The following is a 19,036-nucleotide window of genomic DNA, read 5'->3' as shown; positions in this document are numbered from 1 at the left end:
GGCAGTTCTGCGAGGGGGAAATACCAGTTATAATATTTCAAAGATGTAAGAATCTATTACAACTGTTACGGGTGGTTTGAAAGACCTGCCCCTCTATGATACTACACAAGAGCTATCACAACAAATTTATTTATTGTTGTGGCAAACTAATGATAGAGAAAACTATGTGCAGCAGTCTCTTATCAGACCTAGATCAAACTTGAATTCAGCAGAAAGTGGATTTTGTATGGGAAATGGAGTTAGAGTGGTTTACAGCAGCCTTGAGTCAGATAATGGAAATGAGCCTAAACGTAAGATATGTTTTAAATGGTTTGATATGTTTGTGATATGAAAGTGGAGATAAACTGATACAAGACTTCTGAGAGAACTGATGCTATATGTGAACTATTCAAAGTGTCTTTGCCCTCTTCCTTAACCTTCAGTTAAGAGCACAATGGGTTAAGATCACATTGACTTGTTAAGAGCACAAGTGGGTGATGCTAGCTACTTGACTACTTAGAACTACTCTGAGGCATGAAAGATGTTGATGGGCAACTTGATTGAGATCACACTACTGGATTTATGTGGATGAGGCTTGTAACTCTGAGTGAGATGTGTGTTCTGGTTAGGATTGCCTGAGTGGCATGCTGAAAACTGAGGAGGGAAAATCTCCTCCTTTTATAGTAGATGTGAGGGATTTTTGCTGGTGGGGATCCTTGTGAGGGATTTTTGCTGGTGTGACCATCACACAGGTGTCCATGTGGTGATGGTATCCACGTGGTTGTGGTGGTGGTGTCCATATGGTATCCACGTGGTTGTGGTGGTGGTGTCCATGTGGTGTCCAGGTGGTGGTGTCCATGGCGCCTACACAATTATGGAGGTGTCCACAGGTGGAGCCATGCTGTGGTACGTGGGTGGAGCCAAACAACAACCCTGGAGGTGTCCACAGGTGGAACCATGCCGTGGTGCGTGGGTGGAGCCAAACAACAATCATGGAGTTGTCCACAGGTGAAACCATGCCATGGGCAGAGCCAAACCACGCCACTACATACACTATAAATATGTCCTTCAGTCTAATTCTATACTATGTACTATCAAGATATCTCTACAGTATGTAATTATGCTTATGAACACAGTATAATACTAGTAACTTTTGACTGAGTGCAGCTAGCCTAGTGGTTCCAGTGAGTGACTAGGGGTTAAATGACCTGTAGAATCCAATTATGCAATAATACATCTAGAAATATGTCTCCTTCTCAATATTAAACTGTGACTTTATGTGATTTGATACTTGAAACACATTTGGCACACCACACCGGTTAGTGGAGTGACACATGAGCCTCCACTGCACTAGATGTAGTGGATACAACATTGGTTGTAGCTGGTGGGACAAGGTGGCTGAGCTGGATATTTTGGGTGGGTAAGTAGAGCTGAGTGAGCGTGGAGTGACTGGCGGGAGGAGCTGGCTGAGCATATTGGGTCAGTGAGTAGAGCTGAGTGAGCTGGGAGTGGATGGTGGGAGGAGCTGACTGAGCTTGATACATTGGGTCGGTGAGTAGAGCTGAGTGAGCTGGGAGGAGCTGACAGAGCTGGATATTTTTGGTGGGTGAGTAGAGCTGGGTGAGCTGAGACCAGAGCTGAGTGCGCTGGGAGTAAATGGGTACTGACTGAGCCAGACATTTATGGTGTGTGGTTGCAATAAATGTTTTTTTAGAACATCTCACACCTATCGGACCAATGGCCATCCCTCTGGAGCATCCAATTTTGACTGTAGTGGAGCTGACCGTGTCAGCTCCACCTATTTTTTGGATTTAAGCCAAAAATGTAGACATACATATCAACGGTTTGATGCCAAAGAATTTTTGTGACACAGGTGGTATATGAAGGAGTAGGAATAAGGGGTTACTTTGAGTGGGTGACCCCCCTCAAACTAAGGCAAGGAATTCATTTCTGCAACAATATACAAGTATTTACAATCCAAGTTTATCAAAGCCTCTGAATCACAAAACAAAACTTCAAGGGTTTCCCCTGAAAATCTCCAAAAATCAAGGGTTTCCCCTCTACAACTTTCAGAAAAAAAAAACATGAAGGTTTTTCCCTCTACAAATGCCAAAATCAACAAAAAAACACCATTTTACAAAAACCTGCAACCAGCCACCTAACATCAGCAAGCTGATGCACCGTGGCCCACCGTCCATCCCTGCCTAGCAGGTTTAAAAAACAGTGAGAGGATGACCCCCAGCGCGCCACATTTAAGGCATTATGCAAAGGGGGGCCAAAAAGTTTAGCCCCTCAAACTGCGCAAGTGCAACAGCGGAGGGGTTGAGGACGAACGGTGTAAGACTCAAAAGTGGTAATGAAACCCTTTTGCTGAATGGTGAAGGGTATGATGGAGTTGCAAGCTCTGCCCTTCTGTTATCAGTCAACAAGACCCACCAAGCTCAGCTTGGCAAGTTTTATTAAGTGATAGGTCTGGTCTGTTCCAGATGAAATCTGTTTGACTGGCAATGTGTAAGTGTTTTAATTACTTCCTTATAAGGGTTGAATTGTTGTTATAACGGTTGATTTATTGCTATAAGGGTTTTAGGATTTGAGTGTGGATGAGTGTTGGGTGACTTGTGAGTTCTGGGTGAGGAACTGGGGAGCAGACCACTGGGGGTGGAGAGAGCTCCTTTTATAGACAAAAGTGGAGCCCCAAAGGGGCTTGTGGGTTAGGGTTTCAGCTAATCTAGACAACAGGGTGAGGGATTTTAGCTGGTGGGAGTAGATACAAATGATGTCATAACCCCTCAGGGGCGCATGAATGGTGTCAGAATATACAACAGAACATTCTAAACATGCCAGGGGTGCATACATGATGTCAGAATATACAAAAGAACATTCTAACGCATGCATGAGGTGACAGTAGACTGCATGAGCTGTCATACAGGGGGAGGACCCAGGAAAGCCCCTATGGAACACAGTAACCAAAATGTATGTTTTTTTTTGTCAAAAAACAAAAAACCTACGCACCCCAGATGTATGAATGGTCATTTTGGCCGGTAAAGGTACTCACCTCAATTGTATGAATTTTTTCTGAGGGCAAGGGGGGTAGTAACCAAAAATTTATGAGAATCAGGGGCTCAAGCTAAGGATGAAATCCTTGTCTGTAATGATTTTTCAGTCTGAATCAAGTCTACAGTTCTAGGCTGGAGCGGTACCACACTCACCTACCCTCCGGCTGGGGCTCCAGTACCACCGCCACAAGTATATACAAAGTATATCAATCCACCTCCCCCTGTGCCACCCAATTGATCCACAGGTTGCATCCCACTTTCTGTCCTTCTTATTAACCCTGCCCAAGTGACCCCATTCCCCCCCCCCCCCCCTCAACAGTTAAAGCAGTCTGGTTCCCAGTTTTTTTCTTTTCTTGCCCCCCCTCTCCACCTCCCCCCCCCCCCCCCCCTTGGCAGCAGCATCAATGCTGCCCAAAAAAACGTAGGCACAAAATTTGTATGAATTTTTAGACCAAGCTATGAACCTACACACAAAACGTGTATGAATGAGCTCCAAAAATGTATGAATTTTTCAAAAATATGGGAATTTAGGTTACTGTGTTCCATAGGGGCTTTCCTGGGTCCTACAGGGGGAATTAGTGTATACACAAAGTCTGAGGCTGCAGAAACAGTGTAAATGATGACATACTATGTATATAAATGAGTGTATGTAGTTAATATGTAATGAGTGTAGCCTGACAGGGAGATGTATGTTTGTATCCTGTGATGTGTATAAGTGTACTACTGTGAAACTTGGGTTGAGGCCGGTGACAGCTGGGTTACTGGGGCTGGCCGTGTGATAGGTGTCCATGAGGGGTAACTTCCACACTAGAGGGGGTCCAGGGGTACTTCCAGTGGTGACTAGAGGTAAAATTGGCCGTAGAATCCATTTCTGGGGTCCATTTGATGGTATCTTGAGGCCTAGTATGAGTAATTATGTGGCATAGAAAAAACGTTTTATTTTTCCACTTTTCCGTCTACCACAACGGCACGCTGGAAGTACAGCGGCAGAGGACGCCTGGGGGATTATCTGAGCACAAGAGCACCCCCCTTTTATACACCATTGACCAGCCAGCCTGCCTTGAATCCTTCTCTTGACTTTGCTTGCATGTATCCCTGACAACAATACCACCGCCACGCTGCCAATTTATTTTTGAGCCGCGAGGCATTAGCTACTGATTGGATCTTTTGGCCGTCCTGGTTGACACATCTGACATGCGCTACTGGAAGCTGAAACCAACCCTATACTTCGACCTGTTTGGGCATTGTGGTGCCACTGCCATGTCCCTTTGACGCCAACGCCACAAGGTGGGCCACCGATTTTTGCACTGCCTTGCCTTGCCCATTCACTCGTCAGCCCTGTACGTGATACTTCTCAGGCTCTTTTCAGATTCACATCAGCATTGTTGCGCATTTCAGACCCTTACCATGCTTGTGCACAGAGAATGCCCATGAATTCCATGATCTTGAGATGACCAAGCAACGCCGGATCAAGGACACCATACGCTGGAAATCCAACCCCGCAACATTGCTTCCCTCCGACTGCCCCTTCTGTTGAGGTGTCACTTCTGTGTCTCATGTTTTTCCTTTTTCTTTTTCTGTTTCATGCTTCAAACCTTTCCATCATCTTTCACGCCTGTGACAGCTTGTAGGTAGTTACCCTGTGGCAGCAGAGACGTGGAAGTCTTTTCCTCATCCTTCCACGAACTCGCTCACTCACTGTGTTCTGCTGCCACAGGTTAGTGTTTCTTTTTCTCTCTTCCTTTTCTCTTTGTTCTCATTTCCTTTCCTCTTTTTCATTGCAATGACATCATCCTTCCACAAACTCGCTCACTCACTGTGTTCTGCTGCCACAGAGGATGATTCATCTCATCACCTTCATCTCTGCCATCACCACATTGGCCAACAACAGAATCATGGCTCAATCAGTGCCAAGACATATCATCACCCATTCAAAAGCAAGCTGTAAGAACATGCTTATCTTCTGTTCACACTTTTGTCATTATTTAGCTCACTTTGAATGCTTAAATTATAAAATCTTTCTGAATAAATAGATTCAAAAATCTGTGGCCCTACGAGCATACCAGGACCCGTCTAGGGTAAGGACCAATGTGAACAAACCAAAGATCACATGAATGCGTTGAAGATCAGTTCGGTTTCTGATTGGATGAAGCCCCTCCCTCATTGGGCCCGTCGAGCCAGCAGGTGGGCAGCTGGTGCTACATTGCCAGGCAGGGCCCATTGAAGTTGACCTTGAAAATTTCTGTTCAGAGGTGGGAACATGGATGTGGTTCTGATCATCACAATCCAAAGACAGCACCAGGCTGGGCCCAAGAAGATTACGGATGATCTGCGCAACGGACATTGCGGCAACTTGGCCGACTCCGTCAACCATCTCCCCTCGGACTCCGCCCTCAACAACCCGCCTCTTCCTCCTACCACAAGTCACCCGACAAGCCCAAGACGGAAGTCCTGCCCCCAAGAACATCCATCCCAGGAGGGCTACCCGAGCCGACCTTCCTGCTCCCCAGATTGGCCAAATTAGTTAAGAGTGGATGGCCCCATCTTCGACAAGTCCCCACGGCCAAAGATGTGCTGCAGCTGATTGCCGAGTCGCAGCGGGCTACCCACCAGATCCAGTGTTTTAACGCCCAGGGTGTTGACACCTTTTCCACCAGCCACCTACTGCCCCAACCCAAGGCCGTCGGCACCAGTAAAGGTCCCGTCATTTTTCATTGCTCTGCGGACGTTGGAAGTATCCAGAAGACAAAGCAAACGAAGTTCATTGCTAAAGATCCTGAACTTGCTCCGCCGGGGCTGCAGGATCAAGCTTGGCCCAACAAAGAACGGCCTGTTTGAGCAGCTCAAGCGCGACAACACCCTCCTCCAGGACCTCAGCATGATGGACTACAGCTTGATCATGGCCCTCCCCAATGTGGCTCGCGGAAACAAAGAGGGGCTTTGGAATGATCAGCTGCTTGTACTCCACATCCGGCTCACCTTGTTTACTAATCTATGAGCAGATGATTGCTGACCACCTTCCTGTTCTTTTGCTTACAACCTGTCTCTGACGACCAGGACATCAGCACCTCTGTCTTTGACGCTGCTTCAACTTCCAGGGCCTCATGCGTCGCCTCCTTCATCATCCCGGCCGCCATCTCCAGTGTTGGCCTCACAGGCGTAGCCTCCGGAGGCGTCGGCGGGGATGATTGGGTTGTAATCTGTGCACATAGTGCTAGCGCAGAGTCAGTGGAATTACGCAATGGGGACAACACTTTGAGAGGATTAGTTTTTTGAAACCAAAGGCTATTATTACCAAGTTTGGCAATGACAGTGAAGGTTTGCCACATTTTTCTGGGAGGACCCACGCGTGCAAACCAATCAAGGAGGCTTAGATGATCAACTTGACTGTAGTTCTTAGTCCTAGGTCCCCTGCCTCCTGTGTAGCTCATTCTTCTACTAAACTACGCAAGCCTTTTCCCTTTCTCTCTCTCATGATTCTTCCTTCCACCATTGTTCCTTTTGAGTTCCTCATTTTCATATTATCCTTAATTGTAAAGCAGAAGATACTACTGATAATTCTAATTGGCTAGAAATAAAATTGATCTTGGGTTCTAGAAAATGTCTTTCCCAGGTTAGAAGGTTTTCCTCCATCATCTATATTTAGTGAGAAGTGTTGTCAGACTCTTACCTTTTCCTGCCCCACGCCCTTTCACCCAGGCACATTTCCTCTTCAATGTAGAGAGCTGGCCAGTACATATTTGAACTGGGGAGAGGTGAGAGACAGTTGGGGATGGGCTACTGCCCCCTGGCCCCTGCAGCGGCGAAGCCACCTTTTTATAGAGTTATTGCAGCCTTTTGGATACCTGTAATATCTCTAAGGCTGGCAGTATACTATTTAAACATTCAGATTATCTCCGTCATCTTTATAAAGCTCTGCAGCTTGGAGAATGGAACTGATCATCCGGCCCCATGGAGCCTCAAATTGGACTGGAGAAGCACAAGCAAGAAGGGAAAACTGAAAAATAGAAAAGACAAGCATGGGCCAAACATACTAGACCAGGACAATCTGTGGAAGGACATCACACCAATCCCGCAGGCGGATGTGGATTGGCTGATGTTGGCTATTGCGTACACGCCGGAGTACAGAAAAACAATGAACCTGTTCCAGGCGGTGCTGGCGCATAACAAATTGACAGAGGGGTGTAAGACTCAAAAGTGGTTGTGAAACCCTTTTGCTGAATGGAGAAGGGGATGATGGAGGTGCAAACTCTGCGCTTCTATACTATCAAGTAACAAGACCCACCAAGGTAAGCTTGGCAAGTTTTTAATGAAGTGATAGGGTTGGTTGGTTCAAGATGAGCTTGTTGATGACACTAAATAAATTTTTGTTATTGTTAATGTAAGGGTTGTTTATGTATGTAGGTTGTTAAGTATATGTAAGGCTGTAACTGTAAATGTTGGGGTGACTGTGATTGGTGAGTGATAACTGGGGAGGAGAGAGCTCCTTATATAGACAAAAGTGGAGCCCCAGAGGGCTTGTGGGTTAGGGTTTCAACTAATCTAGACAACAGTGTGAGGGATTTTAGCTGGTGAGAGTATATACAAATGATGTTATAATGTGTCAGGGGTACATAAATGATGTCATAAGAATGCAGAAGGGCTGCATGAAGGCTGCGTAAAGTGACAGTAGACTGCATGAGTTGACAAGTAGATGCAGGGGGCGCATAAATGAAGTCTGAGGCTGCAGAGTCAGTGTGTGATGACATTGTAATATAGAAATATAAGAGTACTTGATAATATGTAATGACTGTAGTCTGATGGGGAGAAGTATGTTTGTATCCTGTGATGTGTATAAGCATGATGCTGTGATCCTTGACTTGAGTCTTGTGACAGGCTGGTGACTGAGTATGTTGAACGTGTGATGGGTGTCCAGTGTCCAAAGAAGTGTAGGTTCCAATCCAGTGGGGTTCAGGTGATGCTTCCAGTGGTGACTAGGGGTAAAATTGGCCTTAGAATCCATTTCTGAGGTCTGTTTGATGGTATCTTGAGGCGTTTTGTGAGTAAATATATGTATGAGAAAAAAAACTTTTGATTGTTCACTTTTCCGTCTACCACAGCGGGCACTGATACCACATCACCCACTAAACCATCTGGTCAGTCTCTCTTTCTTTCTGCTCATCATATCTTGTGTGTGGGCGCAGCAACACTGGGAAGTTACGTTACCAGTAACAGAAAACGTAACAACAAGGCTGAAACGCTGCGCTGCGCTACAAAAAAGCGGTCTTTTAGCGCAGCGCAGCGGGGAACCGCTGCGCAGTCAGCCCAAAAAGCGGTAGCGCAGCGCCAGTCTTGCTGCGCTACCGCTTTTTCTAGCAGGGGCCTGCTTTTTCCGCGACCCAAAAAGCGGTAGCGCAGCGGACGGGGCTGCTCCTTTCAGCGCTGCGCAGCGGCCACCAAAACAGCTGCGCTGCGCTTTTTTGGCTGGCAGCGGGGGAGCGCTACGCGGCCAGGTCAAAAAGCGGTAGCGCAGCAATGGGTCCGCTGCGCTACCGCTGAAAGTAGCGCGTTCCCGCTTCTTGCCAGACCCAAAAAGCGGTAGCGCAGCGGGTGGGGCTGCTACTTTCAGCGCAGCGCAGCGGCCACCAAAACCGCTGCGCTGCGCTTTTTGAAGCGCAGCGCTTTCACCCTTGGTAACAATAACGTAACAGTTTCCTCATTGTTACCGTTACCTTTACTGGTAACGCTGGCTCAATACGTTATCATTTTTTTTGGGAAAATTGGAATTCCCTCTTGTTACGTTATTGGAGCAGGGAATAAATACAATGTTACTGAAATAAAATGGAATCATTACTGGTTGATAGAAGTAAACAATAAAATATTCTTATTTTTTGGTTGAGGTCAAGGGGACTACAGTGGACAATGCTTTCCCTACCTCCGCAAAGTCTCCTGTAAGAGGCACTCCTTCACGTAGCCACATGAGGCTGCTGACGGAGCGAGACATAGTGGAAGGGAGCAAGCTACCCCGGCTACTGCTGCACACATCAGAAGCAGCGGTATGGTATACAAAATGGGAAAAATCAAAAGTTTTCTCTTACTAGTACATTTCACCCATAGAAGGCCTCAAGATACAACCAAACAGACCCCTTAATCAGATTCTACAGCCAAATTAACCGCTAGTCACCGCTGAAAGCGTAACTGGAGCCCCACTGCACTGGAAGTTAGACCCTCCGGAAAACCTGTAGCACCCTGTCATTCCCCAATATACACATACATTTCCCTACTCCATGGTATCTCCACTGCATATATTAGTTTGCCTTTGTTTGCTATCTGCATTACATCATTCAGCACTACCCCTGTAGTCTGTACCATTGTTCTCCGCAGTCTAGAACTTTCACCTCCACTTTTGTTTGGTTTTATTGCATCACATGCCATTGTTCCCCGCATCATGCATGCACTCCTTGCATAAATTGTACACAGCCCAAGCAAGCAAAAATCCCTCACTGGGGCTGCCCTGGAGCTAAAATCCCTCACATTTGTCTATATAAGGAGCTCTCTCCCCCCCCCCAATTTTGTTCCTCAGTTTATTACTCATCAGTGATTCACTCACCACCTTGTACTCTCAACACTTACAAATTACAACTATACTCATAACAACCCTTATATATCAATAACAACTCTTTATATGGTGTATTGAACAAACTCATCTTGAGCATCCACTCCTATCACCACATTAAAATTTGCCAAGCAGAGCTTGGTGGGTCTTGTAGCTGGTAGTATAAAAGGGCAGAGCTTGCAACTCCTTCATCCCCTTCTCCATTCAGCAAAAGGGTTTCACAACCACTTTTGAGTCTTACAGCGGAGAAGAGCCTCTCCACTGCACACGAGCTTCCTGAGCAGCCAAGGTACCCACGCGCCATCCAAGATAGTGTTGGATAGGATTTTGATTTGGCCTTCCACCATTTCAATGGTGTTGTTTTGTGATCCAAAGCACCTTCCTTGAACAAAAGGTCAGCCTTCAAGAATGCTTCTATTTTGTCCTTGTGCATAGTTGCCTGTTGTGTCACCCAAGATGTAAGACGGTTGCTTTTTGGTTTCTTGGGTTTCTCAATGACCGTAATATCAGAATCATTTTCAGGGCCGGTTTTCAACTGTGCCATGTAGTCTAAGAACCTTTGGTTGAGCAAATTGAGGCACTCAATGACTTTGCTACTTGCTTCGCCAAATCCAAGCTCAAAGATGTGCATTTGGTAGCATGGGTGCATGATAGTTGCAAGAATGAGGGTCTCGCACTTCATAGCTTTGTCTAGATACTTTTCAACCCTTAGGAGCATTGCGTTGGACATTGGATACAAGGAGTCATTCAAGGTTGATTGATCCAACTTGGCTGAAATCTGTTCCTTGAGATCTAGATATTTTGGAATAACGTGGGTACCAGTGGCCTGGTTGCCTTCCATGCACTAGAGATCGCCAGTGGGTACCCGCCAGCCCTTGGCGGGTACTGTGTGCGGGTCCAGGTATGTAAATTTTGGATGGCGGGTACCCGTCCAGGTACCCGCTGCAAAAGGTCTGGAAACAAGCAGTCGCGGAAGACCTTTTGCAGCGCAATCATGGCCCCCGCTAACCTAACCCTCTTGGTGTCCAGCACATGCTGGACGCCAAGAGGGCATACACTCTCAATGTCTGGCACAGAGCGGACATTGGGAGGGTGCACGTATGCCCTCTCAATGTCTGGTATGTGCTGGACACCGTGGGGGCATACACTCTTGATGTCTGGCACAGAGCGGACATTGGGAGGGTGTATGAATGCCCTCTTGATGTCCGGTATGTGCTGGACACCAAGAGGGCATCCACTCTTGATGTCCGGCCCAGACCGGACATTGAGAATTCACACACAAACATACCCTCTTGATATCCGGCCCAGACTGGGCACCCAGAGGGTATATACACCCTCGATGACGGTCTATGCCGGCTTCAAGGGATACCCTCCCAATTTCCGGTCTTAGCCGGTCATCGAGACTGTATGCCCTCTTGGTGTCCAGCACAGACCGGACATCAAGAGGGTATACATACACCCTCTCAATACCCGGCCCAGGTCAGGCATTGAGAGGGTATATACACCCTTGATGACCGGTCTGTGTTTGTCATAAAGAGGTTACACCACCCTCAAAGCTGGCATAGACCGGCTAGAGGGTTGAATCGTAGGCGGTACCCGTGATACCCGCCACGGGTACCTCTGGTACCCACCCTACAGGTGCCGGGTCCGAGTCCGGGTATCTAAATATGCCCAAAATGACCGCAGGTACCCGCACCCGCCATGGGTACCCGGGTCCACTTGGCGATCTCTACCATGCACGCAGTGAGATCTACAAAAACCTAGAATTTGAAACATACATAAGTATTAAGTGAGATTAGCTGGTCTTTTACAAAGTATTAAGAGACCAAGTGGAAAAGATCACCAACCTCAAGCTCTTGATTTAAGCTGTCAAGTTCTTTCCAGTCTTTTGGAGAAAAGAAAACATCGGCAAACAACACACTTTTGTTATGATGTTGATCTTCTTTTAAAAGGCAGTCGATGACGTCCCTGGCCTCAATGGCTTTCCGGTGACTTTGATATTTAATGTTCCATCTGATTGTTGCAGTGATGAATCTGGAACAGCAGAATTGATGAGGATGTTTGTGGAAGGATTCATCATTAAGGGTGTTCAAAGTTGAAATCATATTTTTTTCAAATCATAAAATCATAAAATCATAACACTTTTGAGTGATCATTTTTTATGTACCATTTTAGAATTGTTGCTCTTTTTTGAGTGATTGGGTGTTACACATTTTTTTCAGATTAAAATTTTATGAATTTATGGTGTTATAATTTTATGCAGTCAACTTTGAACACCCCTATTGCATCAGAGAAAGAAAACAAAGAAGAAAAGAGAGAGAAAAGAAAAACAAAGAGACACTCACCTGGAACAGCAGAATTGATGAGGATGTTTGTGAAAGGATGAGGACAGGTCCTTCCACGTCTGCTGCTCCAGGTGACTAAAAAGCTGAAATGTCACAAGTTGTGATATGTACAAGAAAGGTTTGAAGCATAAAGACTTGAGGAAAAAAGGACACAAGACTACACAACCTCAACACTGATGCCGTATCCAGCAATCAACGGCGAAACATTGAGGTTCAGCTTCTTGGCTGTGCAATCAAAGCTGGCCCGCTGCGCTGCTGCTCAAGTAATTTGTTTGATCACAACATCGAGTTTCTGAGTGAGTTCTTGAAGGCGGGGACTGTTACTGATCTGATTTGGAGATTGTTTGTTATCATCAACTGTCTTACAAGAAACTGATGAGTCATCATCAGAGAGCTTGTCATCAGCATTACCATAATCACTTTTGGATGCTACGTCAATGTCAAGGCCATTGTTGCAGGTCATTGTGTTGGTTTTTGTTTTCTCAGAATCTGACGCCAGCTTCAAATCAGCCATATTGGGGAGCTGTTCTTTGTCTTCCTTGAGCAGTTTGCCAAGAACCGGAAAGAAACCAAGGACAGATTCCTTTGTTTTTGCAGGAGGTAATGTCTTAAGAGCAAGTGCCGCAAGGCCTGCATTGCAATCAATGCAAGCTTGTGACAGAAGCACCTAATGTGCATACTAGTTGGATTCCAAGAGTCTGCCAAATAATCCATCTCAAGAAATGAAGCCATTTCCTTTGCCATCGTGTTATTATTGGATCCTGAGTCCGTAGTTTGTGTGAGCATCTTGGTATAGAGTTCTCCTTTGTTGAGGAGGGTAACAATTGGGCGCGCTAAGAGGTGGCCATGATGTTTCCAAGGTATCATCTTCAAGGTCAGGTGGCGTACATTATATTCCCAGTTTGGATTGATGTAAGCAACAGCGGCACCAATGAAAGCAAATCTTTTCCCTTTGGTTGTCCATACATCATGGATCAGAGTAAATTTTGTGTCAAGATTCTTATCAATATTGAGGGGAAATGGATTTTTCAGATCAGCATTCAAAAAAACAACATGGCCAAAAATCAAAGCAAAATGAGGACATTGTACCTTCAACTCATGAAACACATGATTCTTGAGCATCAAGTACAGCCTTTTGGATTTGTTGGTGGACCACCTCCGACTGTAGAGAAAGGCCTTGGGATTTGCGTACAGAAAGGCAGCTCAAAGATATTTGTCCTTGATGCGGCTCCATGCCAGAGCCTGTCAAAGCTGCCAAATCATGATGATCTGATTGAGGACGCGGTTGGAAAAAATGACCTTGACTTGGACAAATCCATCCATCGAGGTTTGCTGCGAGTTGCCACCGCCCTGACTTTGTTGAAGATTGCGTTTGCTGACAGTTAGTGGTAACTTTGCTCCTTGTGCCTTTGCTTCATTTCAATTCAGACAACTGTGACTCTTCTTTTCCAACTGAGTAGAGCCATCTCAATGCATCTTCAATTTTTGTTTGATGAAGAATGAGCTTGAGTCCATTGGCTGCACCACTTACATTTGTAGTTGTGTGCGGTATTTGGCTTGTCTCCATGCTTCCACACAGGCTCGTGAAAGTATGCAAGAACCTTGTCGTACAAGGCCTATTTCATTGTCTTCTTCTCTCTAGGATGGATGATTGAGCAGTCGGAATCCTGGTCAAAATCATATGCGTTTCCATCTGCCTGCTTTGCCTTGAACCCCCCCCCCCCCGCCAAAAATGAAACAAATATTGGCTGTGTTTCATTTGTTTGGTATGTTTACTGGTTTACACACCGGTTGATCTTTAACAGCCCGAGTCGACTTATCAGGAACCGTGCGCTTTTTGGTTGGTTTCTCGACTCCAGGCTGAGGTGAGGACTGTTCCCGGGCTCTCTTCTGGTTGCGCTTGTCTTTTTGCAACATAGTGGACTGGCCTGAGTCGGACAAGGGGGCAACCGTTTGTTTTGAACGTTGGGGCTGAGTAATTGAACGTTGGGACTGAGTAAGCTTCTCACGGGCAAGGACAGATGAGGCTTGTGGTGATTGGCGGAGTTGGATATTGGCCTGGTCAGATTTGTTCCCGTTTTTCTCTGCATTTGAATCTTGGGCTGGTCCAGCTTCTGTGGTTTGAGAGGTCATATTCTTGGCTGGGGTAAAGTTGAGGTTGCTTGGGGGAATGGTTTGGTCTTTGGTGGATAAAACTAAATCCGGCTAGGCCCGGACTTAGGCAAGGGTCACACAATGACCACAGCTCCCCCGGTACCCCGGGCGGGCCAAGCCCAATAGAGAGCCAAAACAAGCTGTAGGCTGTTGCGGCGCGTTACTGGCCGTTACATTAATACCGGCTTGGAAAAAACCATCAAGTACACAAGTTACATTACAGCAAGCACTCATAATGAGTTGTTACTGAGTATTGTAACAATTGGCAAAGTAACATAGAATAGCTACATTACGGATTTTGCCCCAGTAACATAACGTAACGTAACTTCCCACTGTTGGGCGCAGGGACTGATATTTGAGTGTGTGTGTGCATTATTGCTCCCAGATCCTCAGACACCTCCACCACACCAACCCCAAGGGCCAGCACATCAAACATGAGCTGACAATGCCAAACAGGCACATGGGTGACCACCATCGCCACAACCCTCATCCAAGAGGAAAAAGGACAGAAAATCTGCATAAAAATGTATGTAGAGTCCTGAAAAGTACCCACAAGCCGCTTGAAACCTTCAAAAGCTTTGTGCTCCCACTGAAAAAGTCTATCCGGCAGCTCAACAACAAAGAAGGCTGGTAAAAGGACCTGAACATACTCGTGATGCTCCACTTGCAGTGGTGTTACCATCCGCACCAGGCACCAAGTTAGCCCGGATCTAACTTAACTAAGTCCCTCCCCTGCGTGTGGCTGGGGGGGGGGGGGGGGGGGGGGGGGGGGGGGGGGGGGCGCCGACCGCAGGGAGGGACTTATACCCAAAGCAGGGGTGCTTGCCTGAGAGCATCGGTCCGAAATCTGGTTGAACTTTGAGAGGCTGTAGCTCGCTTGTTATGCGAGCTACATATGAGGTTAGAGATGGCAACTTTGCACCTGTCGCGGGTACTTGCTATCTGCTGGCGGTGTGGTGCTCCATTCCAAACCATAAGTAGTATTTTATTGCTTTCCTTTACATATATTCATCACTACATTGCCCATTTCCCCATAACTCTTTACAAATGCCTCATCATTATTGCATATTCAAATTCTACGCCAAATTTCACCTATAGTCACTCACACATAGTACCCCTTTATCTTTAATGGTTCAATAGTTTTAGAGGATATAAGATTTACAGAAAAACCTAAATTCTTCATTAGTTACATCACTCATTTCATTAGTAACTTACTTAAATCATTACATAACATTCCTTTTACATATATATATTCTCACATACTAAACCCTTTACATAAATTACTCATTATGTACTATGGCTACTGTACACATTACATCATTGGATCTGTGCTTACCCCTTTCAGTAGTGCTCATCATTAAAAGTTTTTACTATGTTCACATCACTTTCCCCATTTGTACTATCTTTTATTCCCATAGCCAGAACCTTTCCCCATTTGTACAACCTTCAATCCCTTAGCCAGAATTCCTCATTGTCTGTGCTCATCCTTCCTTCTTATAGGAACTGTCCTTCCCCCCCCCCCCTCACTTGTACCCCAGCAAATAGCAGAGAATTATATGCAGTATTCTAGATACAGAAATTATAGTTAGAAATTACTCATCACCCATTGATATCAGTGCAGTTGCTCCTGAACCCATTGCTGTTGAGCCTTGCCATTGCATTCGCCTCTCTCATCACTGCTCCAACCCTCTCACCCTCAGCAGTCAGTAGTCAGCTCATAGTACTAGCTCCTAAGATCAAGTAGAAATCAGCCACACCCATTTCTTCTTTTTTCTTAGTGTTACTCTCATCCCCTCAGCATTAGTCAGGAAGGCAGCCTCATCAGCACCCTTGCATAGCTTACATTAGTACTAGTGTTGCTAAACATTTCCCTTCCAAGCTCTATTCTCCCCTTTGAGTAGTTCCACAAGTGGTGTCCCAACAGTGGCTTTTCTATACTTCAGATATATTCAGCCTTAGTAACACTTTTACCATCAGCTACATACTACTTTACCTACACTTCTCACACTCCTCCTTTATAAACCAACCTCCTACTATTAGAATCTATTTCAACCATCAGTAACACTATCAGCACATCCACTATCAACCTTCAACACCTCCAGACTTAAATTCAACTTACCTATTCCAACTATGTCTCACCAAGGCATGGCACCTCCTGCTATACCCAGTTATGGACCCTACAGGGACAAAAATCAACAGTCAGAAGAATCAGAGGATCTTATAGGTATTCCAATTCATTTTCCCAGATATCAGCGCCAAAGGGACCATTCAAAACACCCCACCAGGTCCAACACTCACTTCTTAAACAGAGAACCAGCCATGCCAAGGTACCAGGACCCCATCAGTAAAGGAGTTAAGAAGGTCAAATCAGTAGTATTTATCTACAGGAGGAGACTCAATAGGACAGACACCCCAAATGCCAAGGACAACTCACCTGCCACCACCAGCAAACCTTCTCCCTCTATAGTTAAACCTTCCAAACCTGCAGAAGCCACTCCCTTGCAACAACAATTGGATACTCTCACCAAAAAGTTTGCAGCCCCACTGCAGATGGAAAATTCCTACCTCCTCACATGGACAACAACATCATTGGAAAACCCCATCAGACCCTACAGGAAACTGAATTAATGGACAATTTCATATCTGAGGAGCTGGCTTATCAACCTGGATTGGAAATCACTGCTAGAGAGGACTCACCATCAATCATGGACTCACCTGGACAGGATTCTGTTGTACCAATTATCCTACCCAACATTCAGAACTGGAAAATCAATATTCAATCAAACATAAATCACCCTGGCTCAGCCTTTGCTCCTCTAATACCAAAAGAAATCAACTCAGTGGACCAACCTATTCAAACTTCTTCACCCCATCCAGCTTCAAACCACAGGAAAATAACAGAAATCTACAGATTGGGATCTAAATCTTGGTGGTCAGTGGTTAAGAAAAAGACATCTAATCAGTGCTTTCTAGTGTCCAGGATCGCGCGAAGGTCTCTGGAGGCGCAGAAATGATTGACTTGTTGGATACAGGAGGAATAGCGAATGACGATGGAGTTGACTGGCTAGGACGCGATAGGAGGACAAATGACGACCGATTTCCCTTCAGACTACCTGGAATTATAAATACAGGAGGCATGGGAGGCTCTAACTCAAACGCGAGCAGTTCGCGACCAGCCTTTTCTTCTTTCGGAACGAGTCCGAGGCCTTCACACTTGAAGTCTCAACAGCTTTTATCGACTAGTTACCCCAGTGTACAACCCGAAGTGGAGTGTTGTTCTCATATCCTCTTGATTAGCAGCGCCAGCGGACAAACCAAAAGAAATTTCCTTCTATCAGATACTATGAAGCCGTTTGCATACTCGGATTGGATCATTTTTCTCATGAGGCTTGCTACCAAGCAGTTCTCTAGGAAATGCATCTTCCCTGCTAGCAAAAATTTGTCCAAACTTCATCCACCACAAAAGCGCCTCTATACTCACCATTATGGTCATATTGTATACTCGAAACGTTTGCCAGGATCCCCTCTTTCATTCGATACCGAAATTAGCATTAGCCCACGAATAGCTCAGGAGATATTAGCGTCTATTTCGGCTATCTTTGCTTTGTTGGATTCGACAGGCACCTACTTTGTCACATTCCAAACGCTGCAAAAACTTCCGCGCTCGACATTTTGGGCTGATTGTTAGCTCGATCGAACCACCATACCTTCACCTTTTTTTGATACAAAAATTAAACAAATCTGTCCACTAGTTTCCCTTTAAAACCCAATTTTCTTTCTCATGACGATTTTCGACGCCGGTGCGCGACCCGGATAGGTTTTCTTTTATCTTTCTTTCCCCATTTTGACGCCGGTGCGCGACCCGGATAGGTTTTCTTTTCCCTTTCTTTCTTCAATTTTGACGCCGGTGCGCGATCTGGATAGGTTCTCTTTTCTCTTTCTTTCCTCAATTTCGACGCCGGTGCGCGACTTGGATTCTTATGGACCCAAGGGGGGCATGAATATCCATCCCATCAACAATCACCTTACCCTACAACTTTTTCTCTTCCATCTATACATCCTTCCATCCTTTCATCATTTCATCCATTCCTAGAGAGAACTCATCCTCTTTTATATCCATCTTAGAATATCAACCTCAAATCAGATAAACCATCAGAAGAGACATCACCCAACCTCATTGGAAATATGTAGAACACCAACAAATCAACTCATCTTCAACAACTCATTCTTCCTGTTCCTCTTCCATCTAAATCACCTCATCCTACATATTTCCCTCTTCTGATTAGGCTTTTCCTGCATATTTCTTTCATCATCTTTTCTAAAAATCTCTGCATCATACACCTCACTCATCATCTCACTGGATCTTTCTCCCATACCATTTCACCTTTTATATAGTTTTGAGGATACTGGACCTAGCCATATCAAGGATTAAAACCCTCACAAACTCAGCCTCTGTTGTACACTATCTCAGTTCACATCTTTTCCCTTATAGAACACTGGACCTAGCCACTTCAAGAATTGAAACCCTCATCAACTTAGCCACTATTGGTCACTATATCACTTTTCCTTTCCCATCACACATCCATCACTTCTTCTTTTTTTCATCATCTCTTCTTGATTATTATTCTTTCCAGTTCATATCACATCCTCTTCCATCAACACTTCTGATCAGCAACCTTCAAACATCATTCACCCTTCAAAATATTTTCATCATTAAACATCATATCTTCCAGACTTTTGCATCACTTCACATCTTTCATACATCAACATCCCCTTCAATTTCTATCCCCTGAATCTGGACCCCTCATTCTTCCCTTGGATCAGTCATCAGTTTCCTTCAGAAATAGTTATATGGCCATACTGGATTTTCTGGAGTTCTTGGACAGTTGCTAGGTATACCCTTCCTC

At 45.4% G+C, this 19,036-nt stretch overlaps 2 protein-coding genes across 2 annotated transcripts; one reads left to right on the top strand and one right to left on the bottom strand.

The window, feature by feature from the left end:
• Window positions 1–5,145: 5,145 nt before the first annotated feature.
• PtA15_1A758 (uncharacterized protein) lies at window positions 5,146–6,311 on the top strand (the record flags this gene model as incomplete). Its single annotated transcript, XM_053165818.1, has 5 exons — window positions 5,146–5,219; window positions 5,286–5,400; window positions 5,460–5,738; window positions 5,809–5,994; window positions 6,093–6,311. The coding sequence occupies 5 exons, from the start codon at window positions 5,146–5,148 to the stop codon at window positions 6,309–6,311; spliced, it is 873 nt and encodes a 290-aa protein (XP_053016972.1).
• A 7,419-nt stretch (window positions 6,312–13,730) lies between these two features.
• Window positions 13,731–14,108, bottom strand: PtA15_1A757 (uncharacterized protein; the record flags this gene model as incomplete). Its single annotated transcript, XM_053165817.1, has 1 exon — window positions 13,731–14,108. The coding sequence occupies one exon, from the start codon at window positions 14,106–14,108 to the stop codon at window positions 13,731–13,733; it is 378 nt and encodes a 125-aa protein (XP_053016971.1).
• Window positions 14,109–19,036: the final 4,928 nt, after the last annotated feature.

The sequence above is a fragment of the Puccinia triticina genome, chromosome 1A (genome assembly GCF_026914185.1).
Source record: "Puccinia triticina chromosome 1A, complete sequence".
Lineage (NCBI taxonomy): Eukaryota > Fungi > Basidiomycota > Pucciniomycetes > Pucciniales > Pucciniaceae > Puccinia > Puccinia triticina.
Note: the sequence above shows the minus strand (reverse complement) of the source record. Positions and strands in the feature narration are given on the sequence as shown.